The sequence below is a fragment of the Theobroma umbraticum genome, unplaced genomic scaffold (assembly GCF_002168275.2).
Source record: "Theobroma umbraticum cultivar Fairchild unplaced genomic scaffold, ASM216827v3 scaffold_44.0, whole genome shotgun sequence".
NCBI lineage: Eukaryota > Viridiplantae > Streptophyta > Magnoliopsida > Malvales > Malvaceae > Theobroma > Theobroma umbraticum.
This window is the reverse complement of record NW_018397255.1, coordinates 2,660,139-2,675,118: the sequence shown is the minus strand read 5'-3', so window position 1 is coordinate 2,675,118 and position 14,980 is coordinate 2,660,139. Positions and strand designations below refer to the sequence as shown.

The following is a 14,980-nucleotide window of genomic DNA, read 5'->3' as shown; positions in this document are numbered from 1 at the left end:
GCCTCTCCTATTTTAACCGCCACCTTCCGGTCATCCATCCTTTTCCCCTTGCACGTAAAACCGTCCTTTTTGCTTTCTTTGATATGCCTTTACCTGTACGGAACCGGTAAGAAACCCGTAAATTCTTAAAAATGCACACGCTCCAACGCCCCCTCCCTCCCCAGGGGGGAGCTTCCAGTCACCTTCCTTTTGAAACTAAATTAACGGACTCTTGCAATTAATTAAGGAATTAAAGGTGGGATTAAGGGGTGATTAATAAACTAATTCAAAAAAAGTGATAAAGGGGAGGTGTATTAAATGAAGAAGATATGATGCAGTGATCCGTATCCGTTTCTGTTTCTGTTTTACTCGTACGTCGTACCTACTACCTAATACAGTAATACTTGTTGTTTGGTGTGAAGGAAGGGCGATGTTGGATTTTTTTTTATTTAATATTATATGTTTTGTCCGATTTATTTTCGGTTATTATTCTTTTTTCGCTTTTTCAACAGAAAATTATTGATTGACTTGGAACCTTGGGTCGGCGGTGATCTCGGTGGACAATGTAGTAAGTGGCATTAAATTCGATGTCGAGATTTAACTGTTTTATTAAGCTTCCAACCTCAAATATGGAAACACTATTTCTTTGCTTCTAGACAAAAAGAATTTTTTATTTATTTTTACAATAATGAGAAAAGATAGAATAGGGGTGTCCACTATCTTATTTACTTTCACATGCAATAAATGAAAATCTAGGATATTTAAGTAAGGATTATCATTCTATGTCCTTCAAAGTAAAGTTTGTGATGGTTGAAATGAAAAATTAAATACCTATAAAAAAATGAAAAATTAAATGCCTACAATGTTGAATTTCACACTTACATTGCAATTCCTACATTGTAAAAAATTCTTCGATTCTTGCAGGAATATGAACATGTTTCAAGACAATAAATTAACCAGTAGGAGAGTTGTTTTATCACCCATAATAATGTCCCAAGTAGTAGGAAGCAATTCATTGCAAATATTACTGGTTTCATTCACAAAGCCATTCCAATTACATACTTGAGAGCCTCATTGTGTAAAGGTCCAAAAAAGATAATTTTATTTGCTTCTCTAATGGATAAAATAAGAGACAAAATCTTAAGTTGAGAAGACAAAATTTTATCCCTGAGTGGCTGCATTACCTTGTTACGGAGTATTCTTTCTTTGATGTCAATTTATCTCCTTCAAGTATTCAAGCCTCTAGCATGTGTTATTGAGAAAATTGAAAAGTTGTTTAATAATTTTTATGGGATGGTTCTACACAGGGTAAACGGATTTACGAGTCATCATGGTCTACAATTGCAATATTGTGCTGGTCGGTTACCATTCCATATCCCACCTAAATTACATGATTCTCAAGTTTGAAGGAGAATGGTTGGGAAAAGACAAATTTTGGAGTTGAATATTAAATGGTGAACTTGCAGGGGTGAAGTTTTTTTTTTTTTTTGGCACGATTGCTAGATGGGTGAATCTTCTCTAGTAAATTCTTTCCCTTTCTTTAATAATTTCATGACTAAAGTTTGTCATTTTTCTAGGAATGATGCTTAGGATGTGGAAAAGTAAAAAATAATGCTGCTAGAAAATGTTGTTCGTGAAATTGTACATATTGACCCCTTCAGCGATGATATTGCAAATTGGATTCCTACATCCAATGGTAACTTTTTTACTAAAAGTTCATGGGAACTAATACATTAATAGCTACCAACAAATTCTCTATGTGAGTTCTTATGGCATAAAAGCATTCCATTTATATAATCTTTTTTTTTTTTGTGGAGAATGGTTAATAATTGGATTCTAGTGGAGCTCAGAATTAAGTTGAAAGGTATTCATCTAGCTTCCAAACATCTTGGCTGCAATTCGAAAGAATCATTACTACAAGTGCTTGTGGGAGTGTCCAATTGCTAAGCAGGTATGGCTTTTTTTTGTAAAATTCCTTCAAATCTATATTATTTTTCCCTATAATATTAGTCAAGTTATATAGGCATGGGCATATTCAGGAGACTAGTCTAAACCTAGTCATATTCGCATATTATTACCACTAGTTATCTGTTAGTTTTTATGGATTGAACGTAATGATATAAAACAAAAAAGCCTTAGTATGTATCACAATAAGGTTGTGTGGTGTGTCATGAATTATTGACACAAATTAATCAAGTTAACCTTTTGCATAAATGTCAGTGGAAAAGTGATACCCAAATAGTACAAATATGACACTTTTATTTCCCCCAAGTACATCCAATGCAACCTAAAATTATTAATTGGTTGAAACCATTGACAGGTGAAGTGAAGTTGAATGTTGATGGTAACTTTAAAGACAATTCTCAATGTGCCATAGGAGGGTGGTTTTACAAGACCATATAGGGTTTTTCAAATAACCTTGGTGCTGCTTACTCATTAAAAGTAGAATTATTAGCCTTATATACAGAATCGTTATTATGCCACGAATATCATTTTTCAAATGTATGGATAGAGATGGATGTCGTTGTTATAATTCAAATGATAAAGGGATGACACAAAAGATCTCATGATACTTGTTATCTTCTTGTATTTATATGAAAATGTCTGCATTCTATTTCATTTCATATTTCTCATATTCATCGAGAAGGGAATCAAGCAGTTAACTATTTATCTAATAAAAGTTACTCTCATCAAGGTCTCCAGGTAATTTTTAAAAATTGAGGTAATTTACGAGATATTTTTAAATTAGATAGATTGAATTTATCTTATGCTCGTTTTAAATAAATGTAAAAGAATAGGACTCTTAATTTATTTTATTTTCATAGATTCGTATAATAAAACAATTTTGCTTTCCATATGCATTCTTGATAATTATGCATAGAAAGTAATATTTTTACCATGTATTTTTTCTTTTAGTACTCATGTCACTCTGAAAGTATGATTTATGTCTCATCCCTTATGTATTGTTTTATTTTATTTATTAATAAAATTTTAATAAGATATTTGGATCTTGCAAGAACTTCCCGTCTAAAAAAAATTGTATCACACCTAATATAATTATTACATTTTTATTTAAATGTTTTTTATTAAAATTCTTGACATAGTTTTCAATATTATTTTTAATATTTAGATAATGATAAATGTATATATTACTTGTTCAAAAAATTAAGTTAAAATCAAAATTGATTATTATACTTTTATTTATAGCACAAATTTATTACTAATATTTGAACAAATATAATTTACTAGTATACTTTTCAATTTGGTTAAAATACAAAAAATTAACAGTAAACAATTATAAAATATTCTAATTTTTTATATATTTTAATTAAATTAAAATGTAGAATGATAACATTGTACTTTTTAAAAAATAATGACCCATCATTGTATTCCACATTTATTTTTAGAAGGAATTCCAGCCAATGGAGTTCACCATAATTACACTACTAGTATAGTGTTATAATGTGAATACGGTGTTTCCCATTCTCATTTTTTCCAAGCCTAGTGCTATAGAGGAATAATTAACCCTGTTAATTTAATTGGCCTATAAACGCAGGTGTTATTAAAGACCGAGTCTGAAAAAGTGTAACGTACCATCCAGTTGTACTTCACCAAGCGCTCCCTCTTTCGTGCTTGAAAAATGCGAAGCGAATGAAAGTGGAAGTTGCTTTGCAGCATGAAAAATCAATTGTTTGAATTGCAAGCAAGCAAATGCCAGAGCAGAGATCCAGACTGAGTCGAGTCAACAACGGTGTTAATATGTAGGAATAATGAAGGCTACCAAATGCTCATCACAGAAACCATTAACTACCCAGCTTAAAAAAATTAAATAGTGAAAAATTTGGTGATTATTCATCATTGGTTTTTCTAAATGTTAAATACTAAAAAATCTCTATATATTCCAGGGGAAATAACTTGAATCAATCTAATCTTACATACATGTTAAAAAGGAAAAAGGGAAAAAGGAAAGGAAGCACAAAAAAGCAAAGCGATACGGGGAATCGTACTTCCTGTTTTGTAACCGTTATATGGGGACAGCTTGGCAGGCGACCCACTCCTTCTTCCCCCCCCCCAACTTCTTTTTTTTTTTTTCCAAATTATTATTTTTCTTAAACATATTTTTCTATTTTTAAAATTAGGATAAAAAATAAAAAGTGAATGTGCAAAGTTAACTCTATCACGTGCATCAGCGTCGCGCGGAGGAGACACACCTGCGACTTGCATCCTCCGGCGCAGCAGACGTTTTGGGCGTTATCGTAATTTCAAAAGGGGCATGTATAGCCGTAATGGGTATAAAAGATATTTTTGTACGGTCGGCAAATGCGTTATGTAATATCACGTGACAACATGCACAACTGCATATTCATTGAATAGGATTTTTTTTTTCATTTTTGTACATATAGCTTAGATACAAAATCTTTTATTGTTAAAATATTGATTTGGTCGGTCCATTATTTTTCAATAAAGAGATGGGAAATAGACCCCAAGGAAGAAAAAAAATTGAACCCACCCATTAGGACCACGAGCTACCATCCATGCGCATACGTGGCCGCTTTTCCAACCATTTTCGAGTGTGGCGTTGAATTTTTCGATTGGGAAACATGGTGTCCCAATCATATGGCTGCAAATACTGAGCAGACATCAATCAATCAATATTTTTTAAAAATTTGTTGTCAATTAATCGAAACTTGGGTTGGCAACATTTAATTCATTAAGTTTTTGCCTTATCAATAAGGGTAAGAGTTCCCATCAAGTACTCTACTAGCCTGCTCTGAGTTTTCCTTCTTTTTTACTTATTAATTATACGAAACCCTTTATTTATTAAATCAAATGAATCCATTTTTTAATAGGGAAAGAAAAATATCATTCCAAATGCAGCCTAACTATACTAAATTCCTTGATCAATGATGAAATAGTAGTAACAATTTGTTGGGTAATTAACTTTGGTTAATTCCATCTCCCAATGGAAAAAAAAAAATCCAAATTGAACAAACCTACCATTAGGTTGGTTAATGTCGATGGACTGCACTGAAATCAGAGTTGGGGCATTTACAATTTAATTTTCAATTAATATTGATGTGCCTCTTGGGACCATGCATGGATTAAGATGGGGCAGTTTGATTTACAGCTTCGAGTTTGGATTGTTTATTTAATAAAAATGTTCTCGATTTCCATCCTATAGTCATTTCTTATAACAAAAAATGTCGCTTTCGTCAGCAGGGATGGGGTCTGAATAACGAATATAAATACAAAAGACGTACCAATGGACAAATTGGCCCTAGCTATTTTTATCATTTTGCAGTGATTCCCCCTTTTTTTTTCTGATCGAATTTTTTATTTTAACCAGTTGGAGGGCTGTTTTTATGACAAGAAAGGCAAACTCTCCATCAATCTTGCTAGCTTTCTTTGCGTGCCTTAATTTTATCATCATCGGTGGGGAAAAAAAAGATAGCATATCTTCATGCTTAAGCTGTAAAGTGAATAGTTGAGAGGAAAATAACACTTAACAGAGAACTGTTTGTTACCTGGACTAGCAGGCAGGTGTAGTCATTCTCACTCGTTAATTATAACTAAAAATCTATTAATAATAGAAAATTTGCTTCAACTAACCAATACAAACCCCAAAAAAAAACTACCTATAGGAGAAAAAAAAAAAAAAGTTAACTTGAAGTTTTTTTTTGGATTATCCTTTTTAACCATAGAAAAATAACATTTATTCAAGAAGCAACTTCGGAAGTGAAAAGCAGAGTATATAATCCGGTAGTGACAATTGTGGTTCACACGAATCGCCTGAAAAGGCCCCAAGATATTATTGACGGTCCAAGTTCATTTCCAAGCAGTCTGGACTTTCCTTTTCTCTCGGTCGCATTTTTTTCTGTTTTCAGGACGGGCACGTGAAAAAACGAGGGGCAAATAGGGGGCAACCCGCGTCACAAGTTCCCACACCACTACAAGACAAAAATGACAGTTGTAATGAAAAAAACATACCAAAAGCGAGAGACACATGTTTATTTCTAACGCGTTACATTAGAGCCAACGAATGATAGTTCAACCTCAGACACCCCAAGTCATGTCTTGGTCTTTACCCCCCTTGTTTTCAGCCACGTCATCAGGTTTGTTGAGCCTCAATGGTCCATCCTTTTTTGTCGTTTTCCTTGTGACGTGGCGTGAAAATTATTATTTATAAACAATGAGATCGAGAGCAATTAATTCTTTTTTTTTTTTTTTTTGCGTGTGTAAAAGTAACCTGTTGCTGTCTCCTTTTGAACCGTCAATGAGATAAGCGATGAGCAAGGACACTGTTGCCAGCTATAACGCATTACTTGCTTTTGTTTTTCTATGGGAAAAATTTTTGGATTTTTTTTGTTTATAGTAAAATACTTTTAAAATATTTATTTATTTATTTATATTTGGTTTTAGTTAATCGAAAAAGACAGCATCTCTTTTTTTGTGTTTTGATTTTGGGGATTCGTTGAGTGGGAGGATGATCCCTTCACTATCCCATGATTCCCGCTATCGTAAGCCGTATGCACCCATCGTACCATTTTCTCGTGTGCTTCCTAATACTATTTTTTATTCAAAAATTTTTTTCTAGTTTTGTCAGTTTAATTATTCCAACGGCGCATGTTAGCTTCTCAGGGCCTTTCGACAAAGGGAAAGGAGAGCGAGAATATAAAAAACGACGTAGTAGCTTTGGATTCTTAAGGGTTAAGGCTTAATAAGATGCAATATTGGAAATAAGAATTGGGAGAACGTGCCTGATGCTTTTAGGCCAGTAAAAGTTGACTCCCCATCATTTCTTCAGGCTTCTGATTAACATACAAAAGCGAGATTCTCACTTATGCCTTTCAAATTTGACTCTATTCTTAAATAGCTCTCAAAAGCTAAACTTAACCTTTTTATTACTAATTAAGACTTTATTAACAATGATTTATGAAAGCTTGGCATAAAATCTTATTTTGATTTACTCGTACCATCTCATCAAATCTTTGTTTCCAAACCAAAATTCGATGTATTATTACATGTGTTTGTCATTTATATTGATATGTACATTTAATGAATAAATCATGATTCATGAAAAACATGAGATCAGTTTAAAATCATAGAAGAGCTAGTTTACAATTGAAATTTAAGTAGATAAATGTCTCTGTTTTCACTTTTGTGACACATTGATTAAGTACACCTAAAATTCCGATCTAATGGTTCCCTCAACCTTCAATCTCCTCCCACGTGATTTTGAATGTCTTTTCTTCGTAGTCTGACTATCCCTAATTTAGTGTAGACAGAACAACAAATCAAGGTAAAATAAAATAAACGTAAAAAAAAAATCACATGAAAACTATAGTACTAATATGAATATGACATGTTTTATATTAATGGTCCACTAATTTTGAGGGTTACTGACTTTATTCTCTTCCCATTATATTAAATCAAAAGAATTGCTTTGAATAAGTTAGGTAAGATGTGACAGAGATTAAATTATACAAGCAATTGCATAACTAAATAACTAAAAAGGCGAACCAAGAGTCTTAAGGTAAATATATCATAATCAAAGCAAAATTTAAAAGGAAAAAGAGAGCCTTTGTTTAAATTAGAAACTGCCATCCATTAAACTGACTACCACCAGAATTGAGGACATGAGAGGTCATATCTAGTTTAATGGGCACATAGAGAAGGCTCAACTCTGAACCCATTAAATTACAATATTTGTTTTATAAAATAGATATAATTGAATATGTTCATTTTCTGCATGGCATCAATTGAAGAATAAGTTTGTCTGATTCGATTTCGTCAGTAGATATGATAAAGTTTGCTGCGGGTATGAAATCTTATTCAGAACAGAGCTGATGCGCCGTTGTAAGAAGTGTAAGAATTGCAGACACTATTACATAATAATAATAATTGAAAATAAAAATACTATAACAAAGCAACCAATTTAAATGGCACAATAAATAAAAACAACTGTAGCACTCAATTTTAGATTCAATATGCGACCATGGAGGGTTTGACTGGAGTGTAAGATAGACAAATAATTTTACTTAAATTAATTTATTCTTCAGAGCTTAGCTTTCAATATTTAGCATTTCCAAAAGTTCAAAAATTGTTAATAAAATAATATATAATCATTATAGAATATTCCTTACACAAGTTTTGGAATAAATTCATTTTGATTCTCTAAAAAAAAAAATTATTGAAATTTTAGGAACTACTGATATAATTTAAAGTATCGCTAATAAACTAATAATTTGTCGCAAATAATGCTTTTCAAAAAAATTGTTGCAAATAATTGCATGGCTCGTTTTATTTTATTTTTTTCCCCACTCTATCTCTCACTCACTCCCTTTGCTTTAGTGGAGAAATGCATAATTTGAATTGTCAATTCGCCATTAATGTATTTTATATATTTAAGACGTGTAGACCAAGTCGAAATTAAGGACTTTAATTTGGACCCATTATCGTTCAAATTAAGGCTTACTTTTTTTTTTGCTTTTAATTCTAATGACTGGCTAACGTCCTGAAATCGCCCAATAGTTGAGAAAGACGGTCAAACTCATTCAAAGCTGAAAAAGGATATGTTTCACGAGAGTTTATCTGATTAAAGAATTGGCTTCTTAATTCATATTGATACGACAAGTAACCTACGCCCACATCTCAAGCTCAACCTTTCAACCAATTGGTCGCCCTTGCATGCTCACAATCTAATATATTGAGAGATTCCGTTTGATTCTTTCTATTTAAAACAATATATGTTATAATGAAAATTAAAAATTATAAGCAAAACTTATGAAATATTCCATATAGAATTCTATATGGTACCCATTTGGAAGATTGTTGAAACTTCTCAAAGTAAATTAGTCATTAATTATATATATGATATGATATATATTTGCAAAAGGTAATTAAATTATTAATTAATTTTTTACCCATAGAAAATTAATGATTTGATAATTTTATTTACAACGAGCTATTTATTGTTTTGAGTACATATAATTTAAATTTATTATATAAAAAAAAACTTTTTTTATATTTTTATAAAACTCATCTTATTCAATATTCGAATTTAAGTTTGATATGTTTGAATTTTTAATTTTAATCGTCGAGGTATCTTCTTCAAGATATTATAAACGACTTGTGATAAAATAACAAATATTTTTAATGATCGTGAGGTTGAAGATTTTATCGTTTATTTATTTACAGCTTTATAGTTGTATGGCATTAAGAATAATTAACACTTAGGAATAAGGTTAATCTTTTTATCATACTTTAATCATTCCACAACATAATGCATGCATCCATCTTCTAAAGAAGTGTTGGTGGGCGCAGCCATTTCTGTTTTGCTTTTCTTTTGTTAAAGCAATTAATTACTGTTTGAAGATTATGATTGATTAACATTTAATTGGATAAAATACAATATATTTTGCAAATGAAAGTGTTGAGCTTATGATTAATTATGATATGATTACTCTTATTCATCAAATTTTATCCTCCTTTCCTTTTGCTTTCCCCCTTTCTTTTCTTCCAACTGAAACTTGGTAACTGTTCCTTCTCAGAATCAAGCAAAGGCATATTGATAGGATCTAAGCGAAATTGCTCCCCAACCCATTCATGCTTTTTTCTTTAATTTTATAGTATTTGTTTTAGAAGACTTAATTAAGTTTATGAACAAAACAATTTATAAACATAATTTTCATTAAGGCTTTAAAGGAAGTATTGTTTTATGTTCATCTATTGCACAAATCCGAAAGGAAAAAGAAAGAAAAAAAAGAGGGGGAGGAGGGGAAGATAACACATGCAAGTAAAAGCAATATAAAATAAGCAAGTTATGAGCATCACATGCAAATGTGCAATGGCTTGGGTTGGGTACCACGGACGATGAATGATGGACCATCTACAGACAAAACCAAAACAATAAAAGGGGGGTAGTGGGGGTGTTATCCTTTTCCATCCAACTAGCAAAGATTAGTGGATTTTGAACTAACCAACAGCTTCATGCTTTGTTCTAATAAAGTATCGAAACGCATCAATGATTTGCCCTTCAATGCTCAGTTGAAAACACAAAAAGAAAACAAAAATCCGTCAGGAATTTTTGTTAGGAAAAAAGGAGGTTTCAATGTTTCACGATCATCAATTGATGGGTTATTGTACAGCATAGGAGAGAGAGAGAGAGCCTTAGAGCCCTAAGCCCTCCAATCATACGGGCTTTGTCAATGTGGTGGAGCCCCATGTTCCCTGTCCTCTGGCCTGTGGTTAGGTTAGGGGTCATTGTCGTTTACGAGCCTTGGTAGCTTAATTGGGCTAGCCAGGTTTTTCAGATTGAGTTGTGTTGAGACTTTGAGATAATCCAAAATTTCACTCTCAAACAAAGTCATAATAATTCAGATAAGAATCACTTCTGAATATAATAATCATTATGCTTTCCTTAGTAAAGCCAGCTTGTCTCCACTCTAACACAGTTTTCCACTTTTTTTTTTTTAATCTTTATTTTCAATTCGGCAGACTTGATCTGATACAAGGGAAAAAAATTTGTTGTTTAGGTCCAAAGTGTTCACTTCAAAATTTTCAATCAATTGTTTTGAGACGTCAAAATCATTTACCCAGTTTTCTCTAGTTATCAATACTTTTCTTCAAACCAAACCAATTTAAATAGCTAAGTTTGCTATAAATAATTCGATTTGTCTAGAGTTCTATGTCACAGCAGAAATTCAGTTACTTTGACCTAAACAATACCATCTACTGTGTATCAAACTTACCCATATGTCCATATCATCCGCCAATCCCAATTACCAGAAGAAGAAAAAGAAAGTTACCACACATGAGATTTTTAAGCTTTCTTGCCAAACAAACAAAAGAAAACAGAAGTTGTAGCAAGTCAAGCAAAGCACCTAATAACTAGTTCCTAACTAAGTAGCAATAATTTTTTCAAACTTGGCTTATTAGGTGTTAGGTCTGGTCGTGTGGGGGCGTTCGCATTTTGGGGGTGTGAACGGGAGGAAAAGATTTTGCAGTTTCCATTCATGCCAATGTCAAATTGTCTTTGGGAGAATGTAGGGTCTATATCTATCTGTTAGAGGGTGGTTCTCTCTTGTTTGCTTGTGGCCGCTGGGTATCGTTATTATTATTTTTCTCTTTCTGGAGTTATACGGGCACTTTGTTTTGTTTTTTTCTTTTTTGTTTTTTAAATTTCCCTGGTTTGATAATGACCAATAACTGTTGAACTGCAACTATTTAATTTTGTGTATAAATTTTTTCAATTTCACGTTCAATTATGTGGTTGGGACCCCTGCTTGACTCGGTCTCTTAAGTTGTAAGATGGGTGGGAGCTATCTGAGGGCTGAGGGACCCTAATTGACTCCACAAACCAACACCTACTAGCTTCCTATCAATCAAGTTGCCAGGAAAATTAAGGAAGATAAAAGGGAATTGGGATTTGATATCTTGCATTTTTGTCCTCTATCCAACTAAAGTCAGACAAGAAATCCCAGAGAAACATGAAGAAGGTTATGTATAATCTAATCACCATAGATCTTTATTTTTCATTTCTTTTATCTTCAATTTGACATGTCACATTAATATCTCATCTCTCTATCTACTCCTATCGAAAATTTTTTGCATTCAACTTCATCATCTCATGATTGGGAAAGGAGATAATATCAAAATGTATAGTAATTTATGAGATCTCATCAAGTTAGTACTACATGGTATCCCCTAATAATCTCCCAAAACAGAATTAAACAGAACACAAAACCCAAAGGGATATAAACGGCTGCCATCCCTATAGTCAAAATGGCTAGCAATGTTAACACTAATTAATTTTTCCCTAGTTTTCTTAAAGGGGGAGAAAAAAAAAACAGAGCTATGTGACAAAACTAATAATTCACCTAACATCTTAGATTGAGGAGGTAATTGGATAGGACTTAGGAATTGTTGTCGCCTTAGTGCGAGTCTTCAAGTTGATTGGGTCCTCTCGCAAAAATGACGACAATTCCTTTGTAACGAGGGTTTGATGACACTGGTAATGTCAATAACAGACAGAAACAGGACTTTTTTTTTTTTTGTTGCAAATTGGAAATAAATAGAAAAATGATTCCAAAAAGATTGCGAGGATGGAAGAGATAATTCTGTGGAGAGGACAGGTCATTTCCCACTACCATCTCCCCCCATTTGAACTACCATTATTTCATATAATTAAAAGTAATTATTACCTGAAAATATGCTAACAATTTGATATTTCATGTGACTTAAGTGGGATTTGTGGTGGTCTCTGCTCCCTTATATATGCATTCAACCCTCCATGCCTTTGATTGTCTGCTTACCAATCGCACTTGGCCAAAAGTTGGAAGGTTATGATTAGTCTTTGATAATTAGAAGATCTCGTTTGGGAAAAAAGAAAAGTGTTAATTCCAAGCAGCTTAGGGTGAGCACCGAGGTTGGCGGAGAGAAGCTGTTTTTGCTCATTGGAAAGTTGAGAGCATACACTTTCTTTTGGGCTAAGAAAATAACAGTTTTGCCTACCCACGCCCAGAAAATCAAAAGTATTTGGGCTAAAGGAAACATGGTGATCGAACCCAGGAATTGAATCTGGACCCAAGTACAATAAAATGTATCCTCCATGAACCAGTTTGGAAATTAATTTAATTTAAAATAACACGTGTCAGCTCCAGACCACCGGTTACCGCCTCACTATACAAAAAGCAATCAGTTGGATATGGCGGTCACATCACCCTCATCGCCGCTATCCGCACTCACTCTCTTCCTCCGACCGAACCGAAACCATCGAACGCTCTCTAACGTTGTGATAACCGCCGCTTCGATCCGTTGCTTCTCGTCACCATCACAACAAATGGATGACCAACGACAACCAGAAACGACAAAGCGCGTTGTGGTCTGCGGAGGCGGCGTAATCGGTGTTTGCACGGCTTATTTCCTCGCCAAAAAGGGCGCCGCCGTTACTCTAGTTGAAAAATCCTGCGTAGCCTGTGCCGCTTCCGGAAAAGCCGGCGGATTCCTCGCTCTAGATTGGTGCGACGGTGGTGCTGTCGGGCCACTTGCGCGCGCTAGCTTTAATCTCCATCGTGCACTCTCCGAAGAACTAAACGGACCCGAATCGTACGGCTATCGACCCCTCACCACTCTCAGCGTTACAATAACCGAATCACGATCATCTTCTCCGTCCGGTGACTCTACAATCCCATCTTGGGTCGATAGGCCGGCACGTGGGCCCAGAACGATTGGATCGACCCAAACGACAGCCCAAGTTCATCCTCAATTATTTACTACAACTCTGTTAAATACGGCTGTTGAAAAATACGGTGTTGACGTGGTGATTGGGAAATTGGAGGAGGTGCGGGTTGAGGAAGGGCGAGTTGGATCGGTGGTACTTGAAGGGGGACGAGTTATTGAGTCAGACTCGGTCATTTTGGCACTTGGGCCGTGGACTGGAAAGTTTGAGATGTTGGCTTCGATGTTCAGAGTTTATGGGCTGAAGGTCCATAGTATTGTCCTGGAGCCGAAAGAGCCTGGTGCTATAACGCCCCATGCTCTTTTTCTTAGCTATCATCTGCAGGGCGGCAAAGCCATGGACCCCGAAGTTTTCCCTCGTCCAACTGGTACGTTAAATTTCTGATTTTGAACTATTTGTATATACTGCATTTTAAAACATAAACGATTTAGCATATTTTTATCATAATTGTATGAATTGGATTGTTAGGGGAGGTGTACTTATGTGGGATGTCGGCGGAGGAGGAGGTGCCAGATGATCCAGAGCAAATAGTTGGCAACCCAGAGTCAATACAGATGCTGAAGAGGGTGGCTAGTAACGTTTCGAGCCATCTGGCTGAAGGAGAGGCGCGAGTGAAGGCAGAGCAAGCTTGCTTCTTGCCATGCACCGACGATGGTGTGCCAGTGATAGGAGAACTTCCAGGAGTCAAGGGGTGTTATGTGGCCACTGGTCATAGTTGTTGGGGAATTCTCAATGGTCCAGCTACAGGTGCTGCTGTGGCTGAGCTTGTTCTTGATGGACGTGCTAGCATTGTTGATCTTAGTCGGTTTAGTCCTGCTAGATTTGTAGGGCGTAGGAAGGTTAAGGTTTGAGATATGTATTTTCAGAAATCATTTTCATTGAAGGAAGCTTCACTTTAGTGCTTCTGCTGTGAATCCTTGTAAAGTAAGATGAGCATTGGGGATTGTCACCTGTAGAAACAATGATACTTGCTACTGCCTCTTTGCCCCAACCGTTTAAAAATAAATATATATAAACTAATGTACCAATTGGTTTGTGATAGAATCATTTGAAATTAATCGATTTTTGTTTTCTAAATTTATGCCGATCAGTTCTTTGCTTTTTATGTTGAGATAAAAGTAAGAGAGTCAGAGATAAACACTAGTTTGCTCTGGCAACAGACTCAAGAATGTGGTTGAGCTTTCCAAGATATCAATTTGTACCTCTTTTGTGAAGATGAATGAGAACATTCCACGTTGACTGTCGTAGGTTTCTTAACAAAAGATACTAGTGAAGAAAACTGAAAGCCATCCATCTTTCTTTTATTCTCATCATAGTATATATTAGGGCTCCTGGGAGGGGCGGGAGCAGTATGCGGGATGAGAGAATGTACCTTCTGTGTTCTTATAATATTCAATTGCCAATGGCCACAGGCTCCCCTATTTGCATGGCTATGGGTGATTTGCCTGGAGATTGAGGTACAAGGCCCAAGCATCTAAGTTCCGGCTGCACGGTACAACAGATTGGGTAAGGGCGTCCCCCAATCATCCACCTATTTGCATGGTTGTGGCCTCTTGGGTGCTTCGACAATTAAATTGGGTCTTAGCTAGACCTGGCTCATAAGAGTTTGGGTCGCAACAACAGGCCCATTAAGAAGAGAAAACCACCAGCAACGGGCTGGAATTTCAGGGCGCATGTGACACCATGTGCCCACACGAAGAGCAAGGCAACTCCTAGTCACCTAGTGTCTTGAAGTTCTAACTTTCGACAAGCATTTTCTTC

General features: G+C 34.9%; 1 protein-coding gene across 1 annotated transcript; it reads left to right on the top strand.

The window, feature by feature from the left end:
- Positions 1-12,248: 12,248 nt before the first annotated feature.
- Positions 12,249-14,263, top strand: LOC110408925 (FAD-dependent oxidoreductase family protein). Its single transcript, XM_021418076.2, has 2 exons — positions 12,249-13,586; positions 13,688-14,263. The coding sequence occupies exons 1-2, from the start codon at positions 12,686-12,688 to the stop codon at positions 14,068-14,070; spliced, it is 1,284 nt and encodes a 427-aa protein (XP_021273751.1). The 5' UTR covers positions 12,249-12,685; the 3' UTR covers positions 14,071-14,263.
- Positions 14,264-14,980: the final 717 nt, after the last annotated feature.

Excerpts from the sequence above, each read along its gene's own strand:
- LOC110408925 (XM_021418076.2), top strand. The coding sequence starts at position 12,686 with ATGGCGGTCACATCACCCTCATCGCCGCTATCCGCACTCACTCTCTTC. Across the intron at positions 13,587-13,687 it reads AGTTTTCCCTCGTCCAACTG|GGGAGGTGTACTTATGTGGG; the intron begins GTACGTTAAATT and ends TTGGATTGTTAG.